At 40.9% G+C, this 18,627-nt stretch overlaps 2 protein-coding genes across 3 annotated transcripts in view; one reads left to right on the top strand and one right to left on the bottom strand.

The window, feature by feature from the left end:
• Positions 1-73: 73 nt before the first annotated feature.
• On the bottom strand, positions 74-4,697 carry LOC110975883 (uncharacterized). The gene is made up of 4 exons (XM_022228742.2): positions 4,424-4,697; positions 3,184-4,048; positions 2,227-2,518; positions 74-1,956 (listed from the first exon to the last, which is right to left on the bottom strand). The coding sequence occupies exons 2-4, from the start codon at positions 3,936-3,938 to the stop codon at positions 1,015-1,017; spliced, it is 1,989 nt and encodes a 662-aa protein (XP_022084434.2). The 5' UTR covers positions 3,939-4,048; positions 4,424-4,697; the 3' UTR covers positions 74-1,014.
• Positions 4,698-5,790: 1,093 nt separating this feature from the next.
• LOC110975887 (uncharacterized) overlaps positions 5,791-18,627 on the top strand; it is a 63,586-nt gene continuing 50,749 nt past the window's right edge. For both annotated transcript variants that reach the window (XM_022228752.2, XM_022228751.2), the window contains exons 1-2: positions 5,791-5,982; positions 17,773-18,086. In XM_022228752.2, the coding sequence (XP_022084444.2) occupies positions 17,983-18,086 (104 nt within the window). In that variant the 5' untranslated portion in view covers positions 5,791-5,982; positions 17,773-17,982. The remainder of the gene's footprint in view (positions 5,983-17,772; positions 18,087-18,627) is intronic.

Genomic DNA, 18,627 nt, shown 5'->3' with positions numbered 1-18,627 from the left:
TTGGGGGAAAAACGAAGAAAAGAAATACATGTAGTCTTTTTTCACAATTGAAACACGGCAGCAGGATACTTGATAAGTTGTACATACACATTTATTCTGGTGAAATGTTCTTGCAATTTCACAATAAATACATTTTGGCACATCATGAATTATGAGTTGCTACAATCACTATGCCTGTAATCAGCATTGCAGTGGTCTCTACTGAATACCATTTGGCAAGTTGGCATTCAATAACAATTTGGTCTGAGCTGTGTGAACTTGATACAATTCACGTGCGGTTTCCGCAACTCTGGAACATGCACGTGCCTGCACGGACAGCGTGCACGTATAGAAAGTCAGTGAAGTCATGTCAACTCAGAGTCAGTCAAACCTTAGTATTTGTATGTGGAAGAATTAGTTCTGCTTCACCCCACTGCTGATAGAACTTAGAACTGTGGACTCCTTGCAGTGGTGTGTAATGCAAGATTCATGAGCTAGGCATCTGGGGGTGTGTGGCAAACCACTGTGGAGGTAACTTCTTGTCATATACATGTTTCAGCCCCAACGTCAGCCTCAGCTGAGGAAACTAAGAATGGCTTCTCTTGGCAACAGCTGCTTGGAGTTACCTCAGTACAAATAATCTGCAGTGTATTGTAAGTTAGTGTTGTTTGATTTGAACACCGCAGCAGCCATTTAGACGGATGTGAAATGCACAATATGAGCACTGTATCCACGTTATGGTCTTCGAAACAACTTCTGCCAAGTATGAAAAAGTGAAAGCCTAATTCATGTCAAAAAATAGCGTCAGTCTTTAAATGAAACACCATGACTTTTCTGCACAGCAGGCACTTGTAATAAAATTTGTAATAAACATATTCACAAGCATACCCTGTAGACTAGAAATATGCACTGCAATCACTGATTTCAAATGAAATTGGTTGGTTTTTTTTAAAGGGACACTACGATGTTAAAGGCTTGCTGTGAGAGCAGTATTTTATGATGGTGACAATGCTTCACTTCTGCATTGTGTCAATGTCACCTGTATGTTGGTCTTGTCAAGAAAAGGGCCTCCCGATTTCTGAACAGCACCTCTTTACTGCTGTACAACGGTACATTCCTGGGGTTCTTGTAGACTGACGCCAATGAATGAAGGGAGTCGTCTTTGAGTATCATGTCAGGGCTCAAGCTGCTGTCGGCTCTTCTATGGCTGGATGCGCTGTCCCTCCGCAGTTGTTCGATGGAACTGAAGGGTCCAGAGTAACCGCCGTAGAGGTTGGGCGAGCAGAGGTGTCTGTCGTAGTCATCTGATGACTGAGACACGTTGCTGGCATGGTACTGAGACTGTAGGTGCTCCGTCTTGGCCACACCATCCGCGCCATCATTGAGCCGGCCACCATGGACCCCCAGCAGGGTGGGCAGTGACTGGTTGTGGGCAGCCAGGCGGTGACTGACCAGCCCCCGCTGGATGCGGAGCCGATGGTGCTTGCCCGCATTGTCGTAGAAGTGGGCCGTGGAGCGCGGCATCAGCCGCAGCTCGCCCAGGTGCAGCGTGCCCATGGCCTCGCTGCCGCTGATCCAGCGGATGTCCTCGCGGATGTTGGAGTCCATCCGGCCCAGGACAGCCTGCTTGTCCAGGAGGGCCATCTGGCGAGCGGTGCTGGTCTGCGACTTGGCCGTACCGTTGTTGCGAGAAGACAGCTTCGGGGCTGTCGCACTCTGGCTGTAGACCGAACGTGAGCCAACAACAGAGGGCGCTGATCGAGTTGCATCATCACCAGCAGAGCCTTCTGCCTTGGGTAACTGTGGGAGATGTGTCATTTGGTTGTCCCCTGTTTTGCCTTGTAGTATGGGAGTGGAATAGGCTCTGCGTGTGGCTTTGTTGAGAGCATTTTCTCTAGGTGTAGTTGATGGAGTGAGATCAGCCTTCTTACATACCATTGGCTGGAAGTACAGATTCCCTTCATAACCCTTCCAAGTCTGGAAAAAATGAATACATTTTTTAAAAACTCTGGATTTGTGAAACCTCATAAAATGGAAACTTCAACTTGTCACAAAATGCTACATGGGATGGAAAATATTGATTACAGGGAAAAAAACCAACTTTCTCCACCTTTAAAGCCCACACCTGCAAAATGCACACCTTCAAAGCATACACCTTCATGGAATGCACCTTCAAATAATAGATCGGATACCTTCATCGGATCCCTTAAGCGTACATCTAGGAAAAGGGGTGCACGATGACGTTACCTTGACCGGGGCAATTGGATGCTGTCTGCTCTGTGTCACATAGAAAACACAGTTTGAGGTCTGCACCATTGGCGGCTTGTCCATGTTGGCCACCACTGTCGGCAGACTGAAGTTGGGAAAGGTTGCCCCATTTTCCTCGATGACTTTCTCGGGCGTCCTGGGCCGGTAATAGGAGGAGCGAGCATTTGACATCACGGTGCGACTGCTCTGGCAGCGTTTCTTCATGATGGAGAGGGCATGCTGGTAGATGTTCTCCCTAGAGGGAGTGGTGATCCCTTGTCCTTGAATTTGACTAACAATGTGAAAAAAACTAAGTTTACAATCACAAAGATAAAACAGCAGCAAATTTGGAATGTTCATCACTTTGTAATTACATGTACTTTTCTAATAAGACATATTCGAATTAAAAATTCCTCATTTTATTTATGAGCAAGTAAAAAGGTGTCATTATTTTCTGTCAACATTTTACCATACTGAGGTAATTTGAAACTACAAACCTAAAGTGAAATAAGCATCACGTGAAATTGGCTTAAACAAATGATACTTTGATAAGATTAGCAAAAAAATGTACATAAATTGCAAAACGGCTTTTCTTCCTGAAGGGCTCAGTTTTTTTAATTCAATACCACACATTTATAAACTTTTAAGTCTAGTTTTGTGCCACAGAGGAAAACTTTTTTCGTCTAAAGATAACCAAACTTTCTTGAGATGCCAGATTGAAATTCATGATTAGTTGCTGATAAATCTGTGTCTAACAAAGTCTTTAATGTATTCAACATGTTTTAAACTTGAAATTTATAGTTGAATATTCGATTAGATACAAATGAAAAGTCAAAATATGTTGCAAATATTCCAAAAAAATGAAAACTAAAAAGAAGCAGCAGAGAAGAAGGAAGTGGGTGGAATGAAGAATGGTTTTTATATTTTAACTTGGCCTGGTATACATCGTTTTCTAACCTCTCTGCATAATCAGTCATTACAGTGACTGGTGTGTTGGTGGTTGCCCCTCGCCCGTACTCATGGGGATCAAACAAACTCTGCTCTTCTGCCATGACCCCGACCACCCGGGCCAGCTCAGCGTCCACCTCGTCCATCCCCACCGGCACCGAGAAGTCCACGCTCTTACAGACCCCGCCTCCCTGTCGGCTTCCGTTATTACCAGTTCCCTCCGACCATGCGGATCCACCAGCGCGACCCTCCCGCGTCTGGGGTGTGTCCGTGACCCGGGGGATGCTGACGTCCACGATGATTGCTTGGGTTTGCTTTGATGATCCCTTGTCAGCTCCGGTGGTCAATTTGTCATTTCTATCATTGGGTCTTTTAATTTTTGACCTACTCCGATTTCTAACCGACTTATCGCACCGACTTGTTTCACTGCAATCCTGCTGGGAGGTTTGCATCTTCTGCTCCTGGTCTGCTCCTCCAGATAATTCTTCACCTGAAACCTCATCATCCTCTCCCTTGTTTGTTATTTTCTCTCTCTCATCTACTTGTTCCGTCATCTGTGGATCATCACTACCTGTGACATCCCCTCCATTTTGGTGATCCGTGGTTTGGCCTTTCTCTGATACCTCCGACCGTAAGTCCCCCTTTTTGGCATTAGCCTCATCATTTGCTTTGTTCTCCGACTGATTTCCCTTCTGCCCTTCTTGGAATTCTACTTTGTCCACATCTAAGCTGTTTCTTTCCTCATCATCTTTATCGGTTTCCATCTCAAAGTTAAGAATTCAGTTTGCAGCAGTCAAACATCAACTTCCTCCCTACTTTTTTTCACTTCAGTTCATCCTTTCATAAACCATCGAGGAGCCTAAGATGAGGTCACCTGCATAAGGAGAAAAACAAATGTATCATAAAACTTCCTTCAGGTAATTATCTACAAGACTGTACAAAAGTGGCCGGATGAATTTGAAGACTTTTTAGAAAATGTGTACTTGCTAGAAGGACAATAAGTTGGTAAATTAAGGAAAAGATGATTTAATCAAGTTATTTAATCATCTCCGACACAAGTGCAAGAAAGATAACACAATTATGGAATGTACAGGAGCAGTTTCACTTCAGTTTCAAACTTGTGCAAATTTCTACACGTCCAGTATAAACCACTAGAGTTTTCTATGCTGCATACTCTATTTACAACTTTTAAGACCACGTTTTCGGTGAGTGCACATTAACTGAGTCCTAAATACTGTCTGTACTTTACCTCTTGCACAAAAAGTTGGGCTACATGTACTTCACTTTTCGGCAGTCGAGTTGGAAATCGCCAGCCGTCGTCCAAATAGCATCAACATTTTTAAGGTTCCAAAGCACAATGGACACAAATGCGGAAAAACAGCTTATCGCTCCACAGTCTGCCAGACTGTGATCAATCCATTTGTTGGTGGAAACAAGGACAAAAGGGCGACACAATGGTCAGTATTCTTATTACACCTGTATACACTTCGGATAAGCCAACTCTTCGTTCTGCACCACAAACACGGGGTAATGGAAGTGGGTCGCCCACAGACGCCCTCTGTTGTCGCCATGACGACTAATTGATTGAGTTGCTAGACTCGTCTATTCTGATGGAGGTAATGCTGCATAATGTGGATCACAGCAATAGAAGGTCTTAATTGATAACTTGGGATAATCCTGGAGTGTGGTGATGTGTGTATAACGTGCAATCACACTGCAATTTAGCTTTCGTCATTATGCTCAAACCTTAATCAAATAAATCGATACAATCCATTTAGATACACCAACAACGACCCAGTGAAATATGGGCGAGTCCATGCCCAGGAAAACGGTAAATCTGTTTAAAAGTTTAGCGTTTCAGCGGATCAGCTATGCAACTGCATTGGGTGATACATACACGTACAGGGAACAGAAACCCATGCACATAGTGGTGGAAATAAAATCATGAACTTTACGCTGAAATATTCACCAGTTCCACCGCAAATAAAGACGAGGCTGATTGTAAAAAAAAATTTAAACAAATTTGAGTTCGAATATAACAATTTTCGCTATGGAAAGTGTCTTGAAATTAGAACAAAACAAAAATATTCGTTTACAAGGGGATAATTTTGTTTTAAAAAATCATAAAATAAAATACATACAGCAGAGACAAGTAGGATCTACAATAATTGGAAGACGTGTGAACAAATTAACATAAAACAATCCAGGTCATTTTTTCCAATCATTTAAATTCAAGGAATCAAATGTTGAATATTTTAACAATATCATAGTGGCTTTTATCAATATATTGAAGGGATAGCATCTCAAAAGATGTAATAAGTTAAAAAGAGGCAAAAGCATTCGGAACTACAGCTATTTCTCTAGATACACTAAAAGGGACAATTGAAATAAGGGATTAGGTAATGTAAGAGTGAATAGTGTGATATTACGTAAGTAGGATAGCAGGCAACTTTTTAAAAATTTCACTTTGGTGCCGGTACTCTAGAAAGGATTACGCCCTCTTTCGTTCAGAAGAATAACAGGTGTTCTTATTTGCATTTATAATTTCACTGCGGTTCTCGCTGGTTTCCCGCCAACTTATTCCATAATCGGAACTAGAGGGCAAAGTACCATCTGTGCTACCGGATATCGTTGAACGCGTAGCGATGGAGAAGGGAAGCTTTCGCCATTGACATTTTCGTGCCAAAGGAAAGCCAACTTTCGCTTGCAAGTTGCATGTACTGAGGGGAAGAACAGGCAAGGTTGTTACTTGTATTTGAGGAACCCTCTCAAATATCAGATACAGTGATGCGTACTCTCAGTCTCAAGGTAAGCCTCAGCCGAGTTCTGAGTACAAGCAAGGCCTCGTGAAAATGAAAGTTCGCTTAGTTTCAATAGCAGTTGGCCGGTTATTTAATATCGGTTATGCTGTGGTGTCATTGCTGTGGTGTATTGGGCAGTTGGTGTATTGTACATGTACATACATGTTGCGAAAAACTCAGAGTGAGACTTTCAATTATACTCTTCAGCTGCGTAACGTAAATGTGGTTGACTGTGCTTAAATTGTTGCGTGTATTTTTCTCATTTGAGCCATTACATTTCAGGGATTCAGTGAAGGATCCATTGCCATTGGCTGTAGTCTGTTGTGAAAGTTGTTTTGAAATTAATGGTGCATTTACAAAATAGGTTAGCTTTTTGTAAGTTTTGTTGTCGCATTCATGTTTGTGCCACTTGTGGCTGCTAAAACTATGGTTGGTACTACGTACAAAAGCAGAAGAAAAATTCACAAAGTGTTAAAAATCCCACAGCTTTTAAAAAGTATAGGGCCTAATACATGTGCACTGTACCACTGAAAATGAAAATATAAGTTGCAACCCCATTTGAAATCAATTTGACAAATGCCCATTATGGATGAATTGGAGGTAAAATCGAAAACCAGCCAACGGGTGATATTTCTGCAAACTTTGGCCGGCCATACAAGTTGTGGGCAAAGTGAGGGTGGTAACCGTAAAGGTTACTCCTGAAATGCACTGTATTGTTACTTTTGAGTAACACTGCGAGCCCCAGAACTGTGTGGTTCATCGTCTGCCCTGCTGTCACGTGGGAGCACAGTGGAGGATGGGTAGAAATTTGTGCCAACAAATATCATTTATATGCCTCTGCTATGGCTTCAGTCCCAGATGGTCCCAACTGTGGTGCCGTACGTAAGCTGGCTAATTCTTTGGCAAATTTGTACCGAAAATTTGTCAACCTTCTCCAAGTTCTTGCAGCTTATGCCAATGTTGCATTTCATCCCTATGGCTAAGGGAATGAAATCATATTTTGCATCCACCGCCTGCCTGCCCTGAAGCACCTGCCTCAATTTTTCATTTCGATAAGGTTATTTAAAAAAAAAGGGGAAGAGTTCCATTTATGGACATCACTAATTTTTCCCTACAGTGGTACAAGTTAAGTATAGATTAGCCATCTGAAAGCAATAACATAACCTGAAAAGTCAAATGTTGCTTGTGAAATATTTAGGTATAGAAGAAACTCAGAATTTTTGAGACCAGTCTCACAGGTTTTGTGCACAGGGTATCAAGAGATAAAAAAAATGCTTTCTTGGTTTTACTTTTTTTCACCCACAGCAGTGTGTAAAACATAAAAATGCTGATAAACATACATGTGATTCCCCCCTTACCTTGTATACAACCACACATCTTGGAAGAGGAAGTCTCCTACATTCCCTGCATGCAGTCAGCAAGCTACAGCCAGCGTGGCCTGAACCCCAGGCATACAATGTACATGTATGCTTCAGGCAGACACCATCCCAATACAATGCCCCATGTTGTAACTTTTGCTCAGACACGAAATGTGAATGTTCATTCCATTGGCCTAATGCAACTAAAAAAAAAACTACCTGTAGATGCGCCATCACAAGTTAACATTTCAAACAGCATTACATCGGCACATGCTTTGGTACATGCAGGTTCCGTATGCATGTACGCAGTTGATCTGACCTTGGGACCAGTTGGGACAGATGCCATAGTTTGGGCATAATGCTGTGAATGTTATTACTGTTGAAAGTAGACCCATTCCTTGCAATGCAGTGTCACAGTTGCAGTTCAAGGTCATCAGTACATGCACATGTACATGTAGGTCCAGATCACTTTATTATGCTCTTTTGAATTGAATTTTGAATTTTTTTCTTCGTAAGTCCATACTTTTTTAATATATTTGTTTACACTAATATCACTGTAGTTCTAGGCTAATGTTTGGTTTCAAGACTGGAATGAATTTGCTACAAAATGACGTCACTCAGACATGAAGAGCAATTCAGAACTGTCACTCTCACTGTATTAAAATACAAGGTACAGGTACATTACTATTTTTTCAGGAGTTAAAGAATGTAGTATACTCTCTTTAATTTTCACCTTTTATAACCTCAGTTCACTTGTCGACAAAAACTAGCACTTAATCCCAGCCCAGCTGGCCTTGTGTAAGACCATGCAGGCTTGTGCATTATAATTATTCCCTTATTTCAACAAGCATTTATTTTATTTGAAAAATACATGTACACAGTTCAAGTTCCCATGTTAAACCTGTAATTTAAAAACATGGAAATTTGAGGATGGCAGGAGAAAAGAAACCGTATCATTACATGAAATCGTTCATAGCTGTGCCCTTGGCAGTGAAAACTGCACAGTTACTTACAAACATTCACAGGCAAATTATTTTTGCACCACTTGCTGAAAGTACTGTAGGCCATGCACACTCTACAGTGTGAGAGACTTGGGGCCTTTCACCATATTCTGTGGTTTTACTGACAGTTGTTAATATTGTCACAACGCCCTATGATTTGACAAATAGCATTCCACTCTTCCGAGTAATGTCTGTTCATCTTAAGCCTAGACGGATTGCCTATTTCATTATAATGAAAAGATTTACATTTGGTTTGTATTGTAGGTGCAGTCCAAATTAACTTTAAATCACATATAAAAAAGAAAACGTTTAACAAACTCTTGTAAAAATAATTAGGTTGATTAACATTTTGTTCTTTGATCCCCATGGTCTGTGTGAGAAAGGTTTACTATACAATGCGAACGTAAGTTCAACCAACAGAGTAACAAAATCAAAACCAACATGTTGTACAAATGCACGGGAGTTGTGCAGGTAAACACAGCTCTTGAAGGGAGTCAGGGCTGGCTGTGGCTGGCAGTCAGCTTGCGTTTGTTTAAAGTGGAGGACGAGAAGGGCTCGTGTAACCCTCACGAGCAGCCGGGAGCCAAAGTCAACATGGCACTCACCCTGGCAAATGGTATGGCATCGGGCTGCGATTCAATCGAGTGAAAAGCCGTGCTTAAGAAAAAAAGTGGGAACTGTGGCGTTGTAATCTGTTGTGCGAATGTTAAAGAGATACCAAGCGTGATCCTCAAGTAGTGGGATCCCTGGGAGCTGTACCACTGTGTCCAGTTTACTCTTATTATCAGCGCTAGTTTTATTATTTAATGGGCATTTAGGTCCTTTGCAGTTTTTAATGCTGACTAAATGTTGTATTCGTCCGCAAAAACAGTGATTCATCTTTGTGCAGAAGTTTCAACGTTACAGCTACCTTAAGACCCCCAAGAATTCAAATTTTAACTATGGATTTTGCCCTTATGCCAATGGTACCCACTGCTGCATGGACCTCGACAAGGCAGGCTCGGTCGTTGAGTGGATAAGACACCTGTACTAGTAAGCAGGAGGTCGTGGGCTTGAGTCCCACCTGATTAAGCTTGTGAATTTCCTTTCTTTCACAAGCTCTTGGACAATACATCAGTGTAAGGGCAGAAGTCCCAAAACCCATCATTAAAAGGATTTCTTGTTTACTTCTGCGATTAACTTCAATTTTTTGTTTTTGTTTTCAATTATGACATCTGCCTTTTCAGTAAACAGTGGCATGAGAATTAACCGCCTCTTGCACAGTGAGCTACCGGATACATGTGCATAAATGGTTTATAATTTGGGCAGAAAATTCTTCAAATTTACCGAGTATCTGAGGTGTCATCAGAGGGCTAGTCTTTCTGGTCCTCTCAAAATAATGAAGACAGTGCGCAAAGTGTGGTTTAAACAAATTCATTTTCATACCAAGATCACATAGTAACATTTGATAGAAATTTGGTTTTGGGCAGTCCCCTCCCACAATGATACAAGCCTACACGTCGGTCACACATGGGAGGCATAATGAGCAAAAATCTTCACCAAATGGTGTCTATTGTAGCAAACATCAAACAGTACATGTGCACATACAGTATGTTTAGGGTGAACAGCACAGACACTGAAAATATGTAAACTAAATGCCCTGAATTGTAATCAGATACAAGATGTGTTAATATTTGGCACAGGAAATAGCAGTGCACAAGCACATTGTAAGTAATTTAATAGACATGTACATGTAACATACTGTATGAAGCGACACTGAGCAGTAACGGCTCTGTACGTGTAAACGAAACTGTTTGGGCAGATGGTATGAATCATAAATGTTTGGAGCAAAACTAAACAAAACTTGTTAAAAATACATTGATCAAAATGTTAAAAGTTGGCTCTGTCCAAAGGAAGAATTTGTTTTGTTTGAATGTGTAAATGTCACCTCCATAGTTCCTTATTGTCACTGTTTTCAGCTTTGTAGTTTTGTTTGGAGTGCACTGTTAACTTTGTGTGCTGGTAGTAGTAATGCGGGAACCGAGCATCCTATTGAAGCAAAGCACGGGTACCAGGGTACCCGTGGAAAGAAACCTAACACCAAATTTCGAAGAAGAAAGAAATACATACTGGTACCCAAATGCTCAATAACAATTGTTTGACAGACATGTAAGCCTGATTTTGTTCTTGCATGTACATGTAGCATGCCGTGTTGTGTGATGCTTCTTTGAATTTTCCCCCGCAAAAAATGAATCGTATACATTGCAGATGGATACCTGGTTCTGAAATGTAGAACCAGCTCCAGGGTTGAAACACCAGATCAGTGAAAGGAATTCACAATGCAGATTGCCGAATGTCCACAATTTGTGGCAAATCTTGATGCAGAAATAACCATACCATGTACATGTACATGTAATATTGAGATTTCGTCCTAGGACAACATCACACCTGTGGTTGTGAATTTGCAAATTGGCATCGGCACAAAACTAGTAATGCTCCAAAATATGGTGGCAGCAATGGATGTTACTGTATTTTAATACAAAATTCCAATCTGCACTTTTGTGTTTCTTACATTGTAAACCTCTTTATTGAATGCTTATTTCATTAATTCAAGGGTGTTTTGCTGGCTTTTCAATATTTGTGCTCATGAGATTTCCATATTCATGAGCAAAGAGGAAATGTCATCCCAGGAAGAAAACCTCAATGGTACATTGGTTTGTGCACAAAAAATCCTTCATTTTGAAGATTTTTGTGATCTTAATTTTTTTCTTTGATGATTCATTGTTGTGTACGTGTAAGTACCGGTACATACTGTAGCAGTAAGCAAGCATGCAACCCTTTCTCAGAAATGTTTACAGTGAGTAAATTCTGGGTTCACAATTTGAACGGAAAGATCTACATGTGTGCATATCTGTGGACGACGTCACGGCATGGAGCTACATGTGTTAGACACAGCTCCACGGTCATAGCAACAGCACCGTCAGTTGTCCGAGAAAGCATAGATAATTTCAAGTGTTTTTAGAAAGTGGTCTTTTCAGTGCGATTAACTTCATGGGGCAGCGCGGACATCCGGGAGTTTTACAAAATTGCTGGTAGCAACCACACCGCGCTGGTGAAAACAACTGTAATATGCACGCGCGTACTGACTGATCGAAGAATACATGTAGATTGTGTAACCCGATCATTGGACTGGCTGGTGAGTACATGTACGTTGCCATGGTCATTGTTTTCACCTTCGCGGTACCTGTCATTTTGCAAGAATCCCTGATGTCTGTGCTGCCCCATAGGGATTTCAAATAGTTCTCATACATTAGAAAAGAGTGTAAAATTAAGAAGAATTCTTAAGAAAAATTCACTACAGCTACATTGTACTTTTTAAATGGAAAGCATGGTTGTATTTCTTACATAGATTCTTTACTCCTTCAGTGATGATCAGTTGAAAGGTAAAGGCAGCACGTGGAAACTATTAGCGCTTGGCGGTCGCGCCAAGACGTACCGTACTGTACATGTAATGGATGTTTGCAAGATTACTTGCGTGAAGGCATGACAGACATACACAAACAAGATTGCCTGTGCAACGTTGTCAACTCAAGGGAGGTCAGTGCCCTGTGAAATCAGTGCTTGTAGGAAGCTATGAATATTTATAAAAATGCTCTTGAAAACAAGCTTGAAACACCCCTTCAGGTAATATTGAATGACGAATAAACCCATACAGATTCAGGAAAACCTCGTTTGAAAATGTTGTGACCACGTGGCAGTGATCAGGGGTGACTCGATTTGTAAAATTATCTTACCAAACAAAACTGTGAACTCAAGAGGCCCAGTGAATAACCAAAATGGAAAAGAATACATTTAAAACGTTTTATCACTTAGAAAATATTGTCCCCCACATAAATTCAAAATATTTTTGTGCCTCTTTCCGCCCCATATCTAAATTTCATTCTGCATTTAAAGCACGGTGACTGCAAGGCAGTGAAATGGGTCGACTTGATTTATGGAAAAATTTTACAGCATGCGTCTAACCAAACAAAACACTGAATCCTAAGAAGCCAAGCAGGTAAAACAAATTAGAAAAGAATAGATTTAAAATATTTTACCACTTAAAAAATTCTGGCCGTCGCATATATTCAGAGGATTTTCTACTTCTCTTTTGCCCCTTAACTAAATTGCACTCGATATTCCAAGCACTTCAACTGTCAAGATAATTGAGAAGATGGAACAAAATTCAATCAGGATATGAAATGCTTTTGTGTGTGTGGCTCTTCATGATTTTATTTTCCAATTCCTGACTAGTATCTTCACCTGACTAGGTGTACATGTAACTTCATTTTCCCCAGAGGAAAGAGAAATTGAAATTGCTTTTCCACATTTCAATTTGTTACACACATTGTAGGGGCTCACTGATTACCCTTTCCCAACACCTGGTGAGGGTTTTGCACAAAAGATAATTTTTGCACTTCACCCAGAAGTACATTGTAGTTTACTAGGGGGGGATGTATCATTGAATATTGACAGGGGGCCAGGTCACGCCTGAGTAGCCCTTGACAACCACTTTGGCTTCAGGCCTCAGTCTGGGAGACCTTTTCCCAGTGGTTACGTTTAGGTCCAGGTCCGTCAAAAGGCATTTGTAAAAGATGACAACCGACAGCCACACAAAACAGTTCAGTCTAGCGTGAGGTATTCTGGGCAGAAGTGAGGTCTCGTAAAATGGTATTCTGGGCAGAAGTGAGGTCTCGTAAAATGATAAAGTGGCAAGTTTCATGGGCGTCAGGGACAAGCACCAGAGAGCCGCCGAGGGCACAAATTTGTTTGAGCACACAAAAAATGTTTGCTTAGCAAAAACGGGTTACTGGCCAACATGTGGTACATGTACAGTGTGTGTACTACTGGTGACTGTTTTCCACCTGAAATTGGTCTGAGAAAAATGTTGCTTGGCGGCATTGTCTACTTCACGAAATTTGGCCCAGGCTTTTATGTCCACTGTTCGAAAAACCAAATCAGTTGCACAGCAGGGACACTAGCCAACCCTGGAAATTCGGTAAAACCTGTAAATGTCTTTACTGTTTGCCAGTCAGGGAAAAAATGGGAGTTGGAGAAAAATGCTCAAATCTGGCAAAAGTCAGGGAATTCAATTTGACTTAAAAGAGAGAGTGGTTTGTCAGTTATTTTGTGCATGACTGACATGTCTTCAGTACCATTAAAGACATGTCAAACTCGAGGAAGTGTTGGGCTAACATCCCGGAATTTCGAAAAGTCATCAGGAAAAATCAGAACACCCATTATATAGGAAAGTAATGTTTGCTTGCTCAAACATGGCACAAAGCCCGATATCTGAAGTAAACCTGGCTGGAAAGTACAATATGTTTTTGTCGGCCTTACTCAATCCTAAAAAATCCTGCTATGTTTAAGTTCCTGAGGGATTTTGAGGGATTCACGGGAACTTGGAGGATTTTTTGGGGGGGGGAGATCTAGGAGGGTTTAGAGGTAAACACACTGACTCCGCTGACTTTCACCCAGCCCACTAGAACGTTGTAAAGTTCAAAGCCCCATCTGTGCCTTTTCACTGTAGTGCACGCACCTTGCCAGTGATAGCCAGGGGTTAACGGGTTCAGAAAGAAGGCTTTAGATTACCATGGCAACAGTACACAAAGGCCCCGACTTTTCTTTGTCATCAGATATTCGGAATGCTGTCCATGTGCGTCCTAGTTTCTGTTGCAGGTCGCTCACTGCACAGTCGTGGTCTTGCCAGGCGCTTTGGAATCAGAGCAGTGCAGTTTGTATTCTAATTGAATTTAGCAGCCACATTTCAAAGAGTATTCCATACAGTTTTGCCTACATGTACTTGGCTTCATGAATACTGGATTACTTCCGTTTAATAATTGTGAGGAAGTATGAGTAGCCGTCCAGTAGAAATGTGTCATGTTTTTCATCTGCATGTACATGGATACCGTTATTTGTTCAGTTTTCCTTAATGCAATAGAAGGAGAGTAACATTATACCGTGCTTTTTGTTTGAAATAGACTTGGCAGGTTCCTCAAAATATGGACCATAAGATAATGTTCAACTTCAGGGGTTCATATTTCCTGAAGAGAACAGCAGTGAATTCACTCCCGATGTCTGATGTAATGAGGGAAGTCATGGCTGATATTTGAAACATTTATGACTATGTCCATCTTTCAACTTAATTGGAATTATTAAAGTCTTGAATGTCAGCATTTTTTACGGACTCGAACAACCTGTTGAAACCTGCCAATAAAATTTACCAAGGAGTGATAATCCCCACGGTTATTTTACACAGATTTATATGTTGTAAAAGGTGATAATATTTACACCATAATCACGAAATTAAAAAAACCTCTCACAATTAATCGGGTCCCGAGTCGGGAGTCGCAAACGTCTTTCGATTCTGTCATTAGTGTCAAAAAATTGACAGCAAAAAACAGTGAGTAAAATCAAAATCGATGTACAACACAAGCTTTAAAAAAGAGTGCACAAAGGGACAAAACCATCATCATTTTACGACTGGACTGATCACATTTTCTTCAAGTACATTTTCGAAAACCACAGTCCAAACATATTGTGCCAATTTTGCGGCTTCCGTCATTATCTCGCGGTGCTGTTAGAGAAACGTTTCACTGCATCGTGGCCTGTTTGACCTTTGACATCAACCCCGATAGTGCGCCCTCTTTTTCATTCGATATTCATGAGCCCCTCGGAGCGGCGACGCTTCAGGATTTTTCTTTTCTGACAAAGGTTTCTTGAAAAAAAATCAGTCATACTGAATGACGTTAAAAAAAAAATGACGTCCCAGACACAAAATACGATTCATGACGAAAATCTAATGCGTTGAGTTAATAATATCAATGTAATTTTCAGCGGGGATATCTCCAAAGTAAACGACAAAATGAATATCGCGCATGGGATTTTCGAGCACTAGATGTGACAGCATTTTCGGGAAATTCTCGAATGTCCTGCATTTTTTGTCAAAATTCTTGAACGTCATCAAATATGTCGTTCACAACAAACTTATTATATTCATTGTACATTTTTGATGCAGCCAAACTTAAAGATTATTTTCGATGGTTGAAAGGTATAAGACCTGGCAAATATGCTGGTATAGTGAGAGTGATTGTAAATGGTAAGTGAAAGAAGACAGCCAAACTTTTCTCATCATTTTCCGTCGATTTTGAGCTCTTTTTTTTTCGTGACTTATATTTTTTAAAAGTTATTTCTTAGGTGCTTTAGAATACATCAGTTGAAAAATAAACTGAATTCTCCTTGCTGTTGAGAGAAGTTTTGAAATCAAGTACAAACACTTTGACGTAAAAGTTTTAAATGAATTCAACCACATTTGATTGGCACTGGTAGCCAACCAAATGTACACAGTATGCCTAATTATCCCCAAATAATCATTTTTATAAATCCGAAGATGCTAATTTGTATTTTACATGATCAAAGTCACTCTTTTAGAAGTTTTGAAAAATGACATACGGAGTTGCATTTTAGTCCATTTTATGAAGAACATGCTCTGAAAGTTTCTGGAATCTGCACCGTCCAGAAGCAAACAATGTATGGAGCCATATAAAGTTTTCAAAGGGGGCTACCGGTACAGGGCGACTAAAATATGCCATAGCGTAGAAGATACAAAAAATAGAACAATTACTCATACTGCGACCTACGTATGTACCGGTAAATGTGTACGAAACCTGCTGGAGTAACAACTTTACAAATTTATTTCCTTGTGTCCTGGAACGAGAAAAGGTTTAAATTCAGTGCACGCATTGCATAGAGAATTTTTCAGTTGATATACGCTGGATAATCATCCAGGGTATAATGTGAATTATTGGTTTGCTGTATGGAAATTCAGACATTTCTCTCTTTCAGTTTGAAAAGCTGAGGTCGTAGTGCTTGATGGTTCCACGCAGAATTATTGTTTACCCTTTTGTCACTGTCTCTGTGTTGTCAGCGTTTCGCAGTGCTGAAGTTACGTTTGGTGCAGTTTTCTAATTCACACTGCAATCATGCTGAGTGCTGAACCTTTCTCGCAGGTGTTATGGTCATGTGTAAACCATTTATGTGTCTCCTATGATCATGCGTGGCTTCACTGTTGACACTGTAATGAGATTCCTATAATATTGATGTAGCAATTACCAAAGCTGTGTGTTTCTGCGATTGTTACAGTTGAATTTCTGTGGTTTTTAAACAGACAATAAATCATCTTAAAACTTGCTTCTTGAATTTGAGAGGCATGTGAGTAACACTAGTACAGCACATGTTTGTGTACATGTAGTTATATACACATGGGCGTCACCAGGAGATTTTTCGGTGGGGGACAGAGCTCATCAGCAGTAAACCAATAAGCTATCAGTAGTTGAAAAGGGCCAATTCCAAGGTGTTTTTTTTTTTACAAATTGGTCACCTTAATCTCCTTCCCTCTTTTTTTTGTTTCTTGTCCATTTTGTTTTAATTTTTTTTGGGGGGGCTGTGCAAACATTTCTGTCACAACATCCGTATATATTTGCATAAGTGAATCTATAAAAATGCACGTGTACACAAGCATATGTGTGATTGTGTAATTCAGCAAAATGACCTGGGTGTTGCCAGAGCCATGTTTAAATCAGAGACCCTCAATCTGACAAGCTTTTGTTGGATCAGTGGGAAATGCAACCTTTTATCGGTTCTGTATAGGATTCAAAGTGGAGTGGTGTCATCAGAGAGCTGCATGTATTGGGAAAAAATCTACATGCACCGGTACACGCATTGAGTGAAAGTGTTTCTGTTAAAGAACATGATGTTGTACACGTACGCACATGGCCCGACTTCGGTTTTCAAGTTGTTTGTTGAAACAAATGAAGTCCTTCTCACAGACGGATCATGCCAAGGCCAAATGATCAAATCATGAAAAAAATCCCCCCGAAGATTTTCTTTTGAACATCTTACATGTAGTACCCGCCCAATCTACAGGTGGTGCACAAGCACATGTACAATGTATGGAAGGGAATCAAGTTGGTGTAGTGGCTCTTTCTTCGGCTTCCACCTCTGCGGTCTGGGTTTGAATCTCACCTGTGGAGTAGGTCGGCATGTGGATTGGGTTTTCAGTCCCTGTCTGATTCCTTGGGTTTTACCTGTCAGAATATTTATCCAGGGTGTTCCTCCCACCTCTAAAACTGAATAATTCTTCACTGTCTTCTTAATTGTCACTTCATGCCGTAATTGGTGCTAAATGTGCTGTTTGATGAACAGACACAAGTATATATATATAAAAATCAAATGAATAAAAGGAAGCACGTACACCACTGTACATTGTACATGTAGCGGGCTATGGATGAGACTCTCAGATGCACCTGCAACCTTTTTTTCATACCAGTGCTAGCATGAATGCAAGATTTCTGAGCTCTTTCTGGTGGTTCAGTCAGTCCACAGTTAATTACCATCTTCACCTCTTTCCTTGTGTTGCAGTGCATTTGAGGTACAAAATCAAAGCCAAGAAACTGGCAGCACTCCAGGACGGATAGCTCACCCGAACCACTTTAATGCTCATCTGAGTGTCACGCCTTGGCAGCCTCGAGGGAGGCAGAGAACCGTACAGGGAGAAAGAATAGGATGTGCGCGTGGGTGTCGCCTCCAGTCTGTCCAGCACCCTAGGTGATACATGTATGTCCCTGTCCGATGACCATGGAGAGTCCGGACAGTGTTCTGTCTGCGATAAACCGCTCATTGCAGGACGGATGGCAGGCTAAGCTCAACCAGGATGGTCGATTGTTCTACACGGAGTAAGTACAATGCACCATGTACAAGCATCTTGTTAATGTATCCTTGTACTTTTTTCACCCCATAACCCTTCCACATCATTCCAATTATGCTAGGAGGTTTTTAAGAATACTGAATCTGATTGTCTTTCTTTCTTTTTTGTTTTTTTACTCCTTGCTGGGCAGCAAGGAATAACGTACATCTACATTGAAAAAAAGCAAACCTACATGTATATGTACACGTGTGTACCATTGGTTTCCTGTGTATCGGTTGAGGATTTTGGGACAATGTGGGAAATTTGGAAGGTTTACTGAAAACAGTTGTTCAAAGTAATCAGAGCCAATTTTCCCAGTGTGAATTTTGACTTTCACTCCAACCACTCCCTCCAGTTCTAATTAGCTGGTTGGAGAACCCTCTGTGACCTCATGTAAAATGCCTGGCGATCATGAAAATTGCTTTCACAGCTAGTTGTCAGTTTATTCCGTAATGTCCACAAGGCATGCAAAAAACATAGCATCCATTACTCACCCGCCGCTTGAAGGAAGCAGGTGCGTCGGTGCGCCG

Source organism: Acanthaster planci, linkage group LG02 (assembly GCF_054643075.1).
Source record: "Acanthaster planci isolate LZ-2023a linkage group LG02, COTS_SCS, whole genome shotgun sequence".
Lineage (NCBI taxonomy): Eukaryota > Metazoa > Echinodermata > Asteroidea > Valvatida > Acanthasteridae > Acanthaster > Acanthaster planci.
The sequence above is the reverse complement of the archived record's forward strand: the minus strand, read 5'-3'. Positions and strand labels throughout refer to the sequence as shown.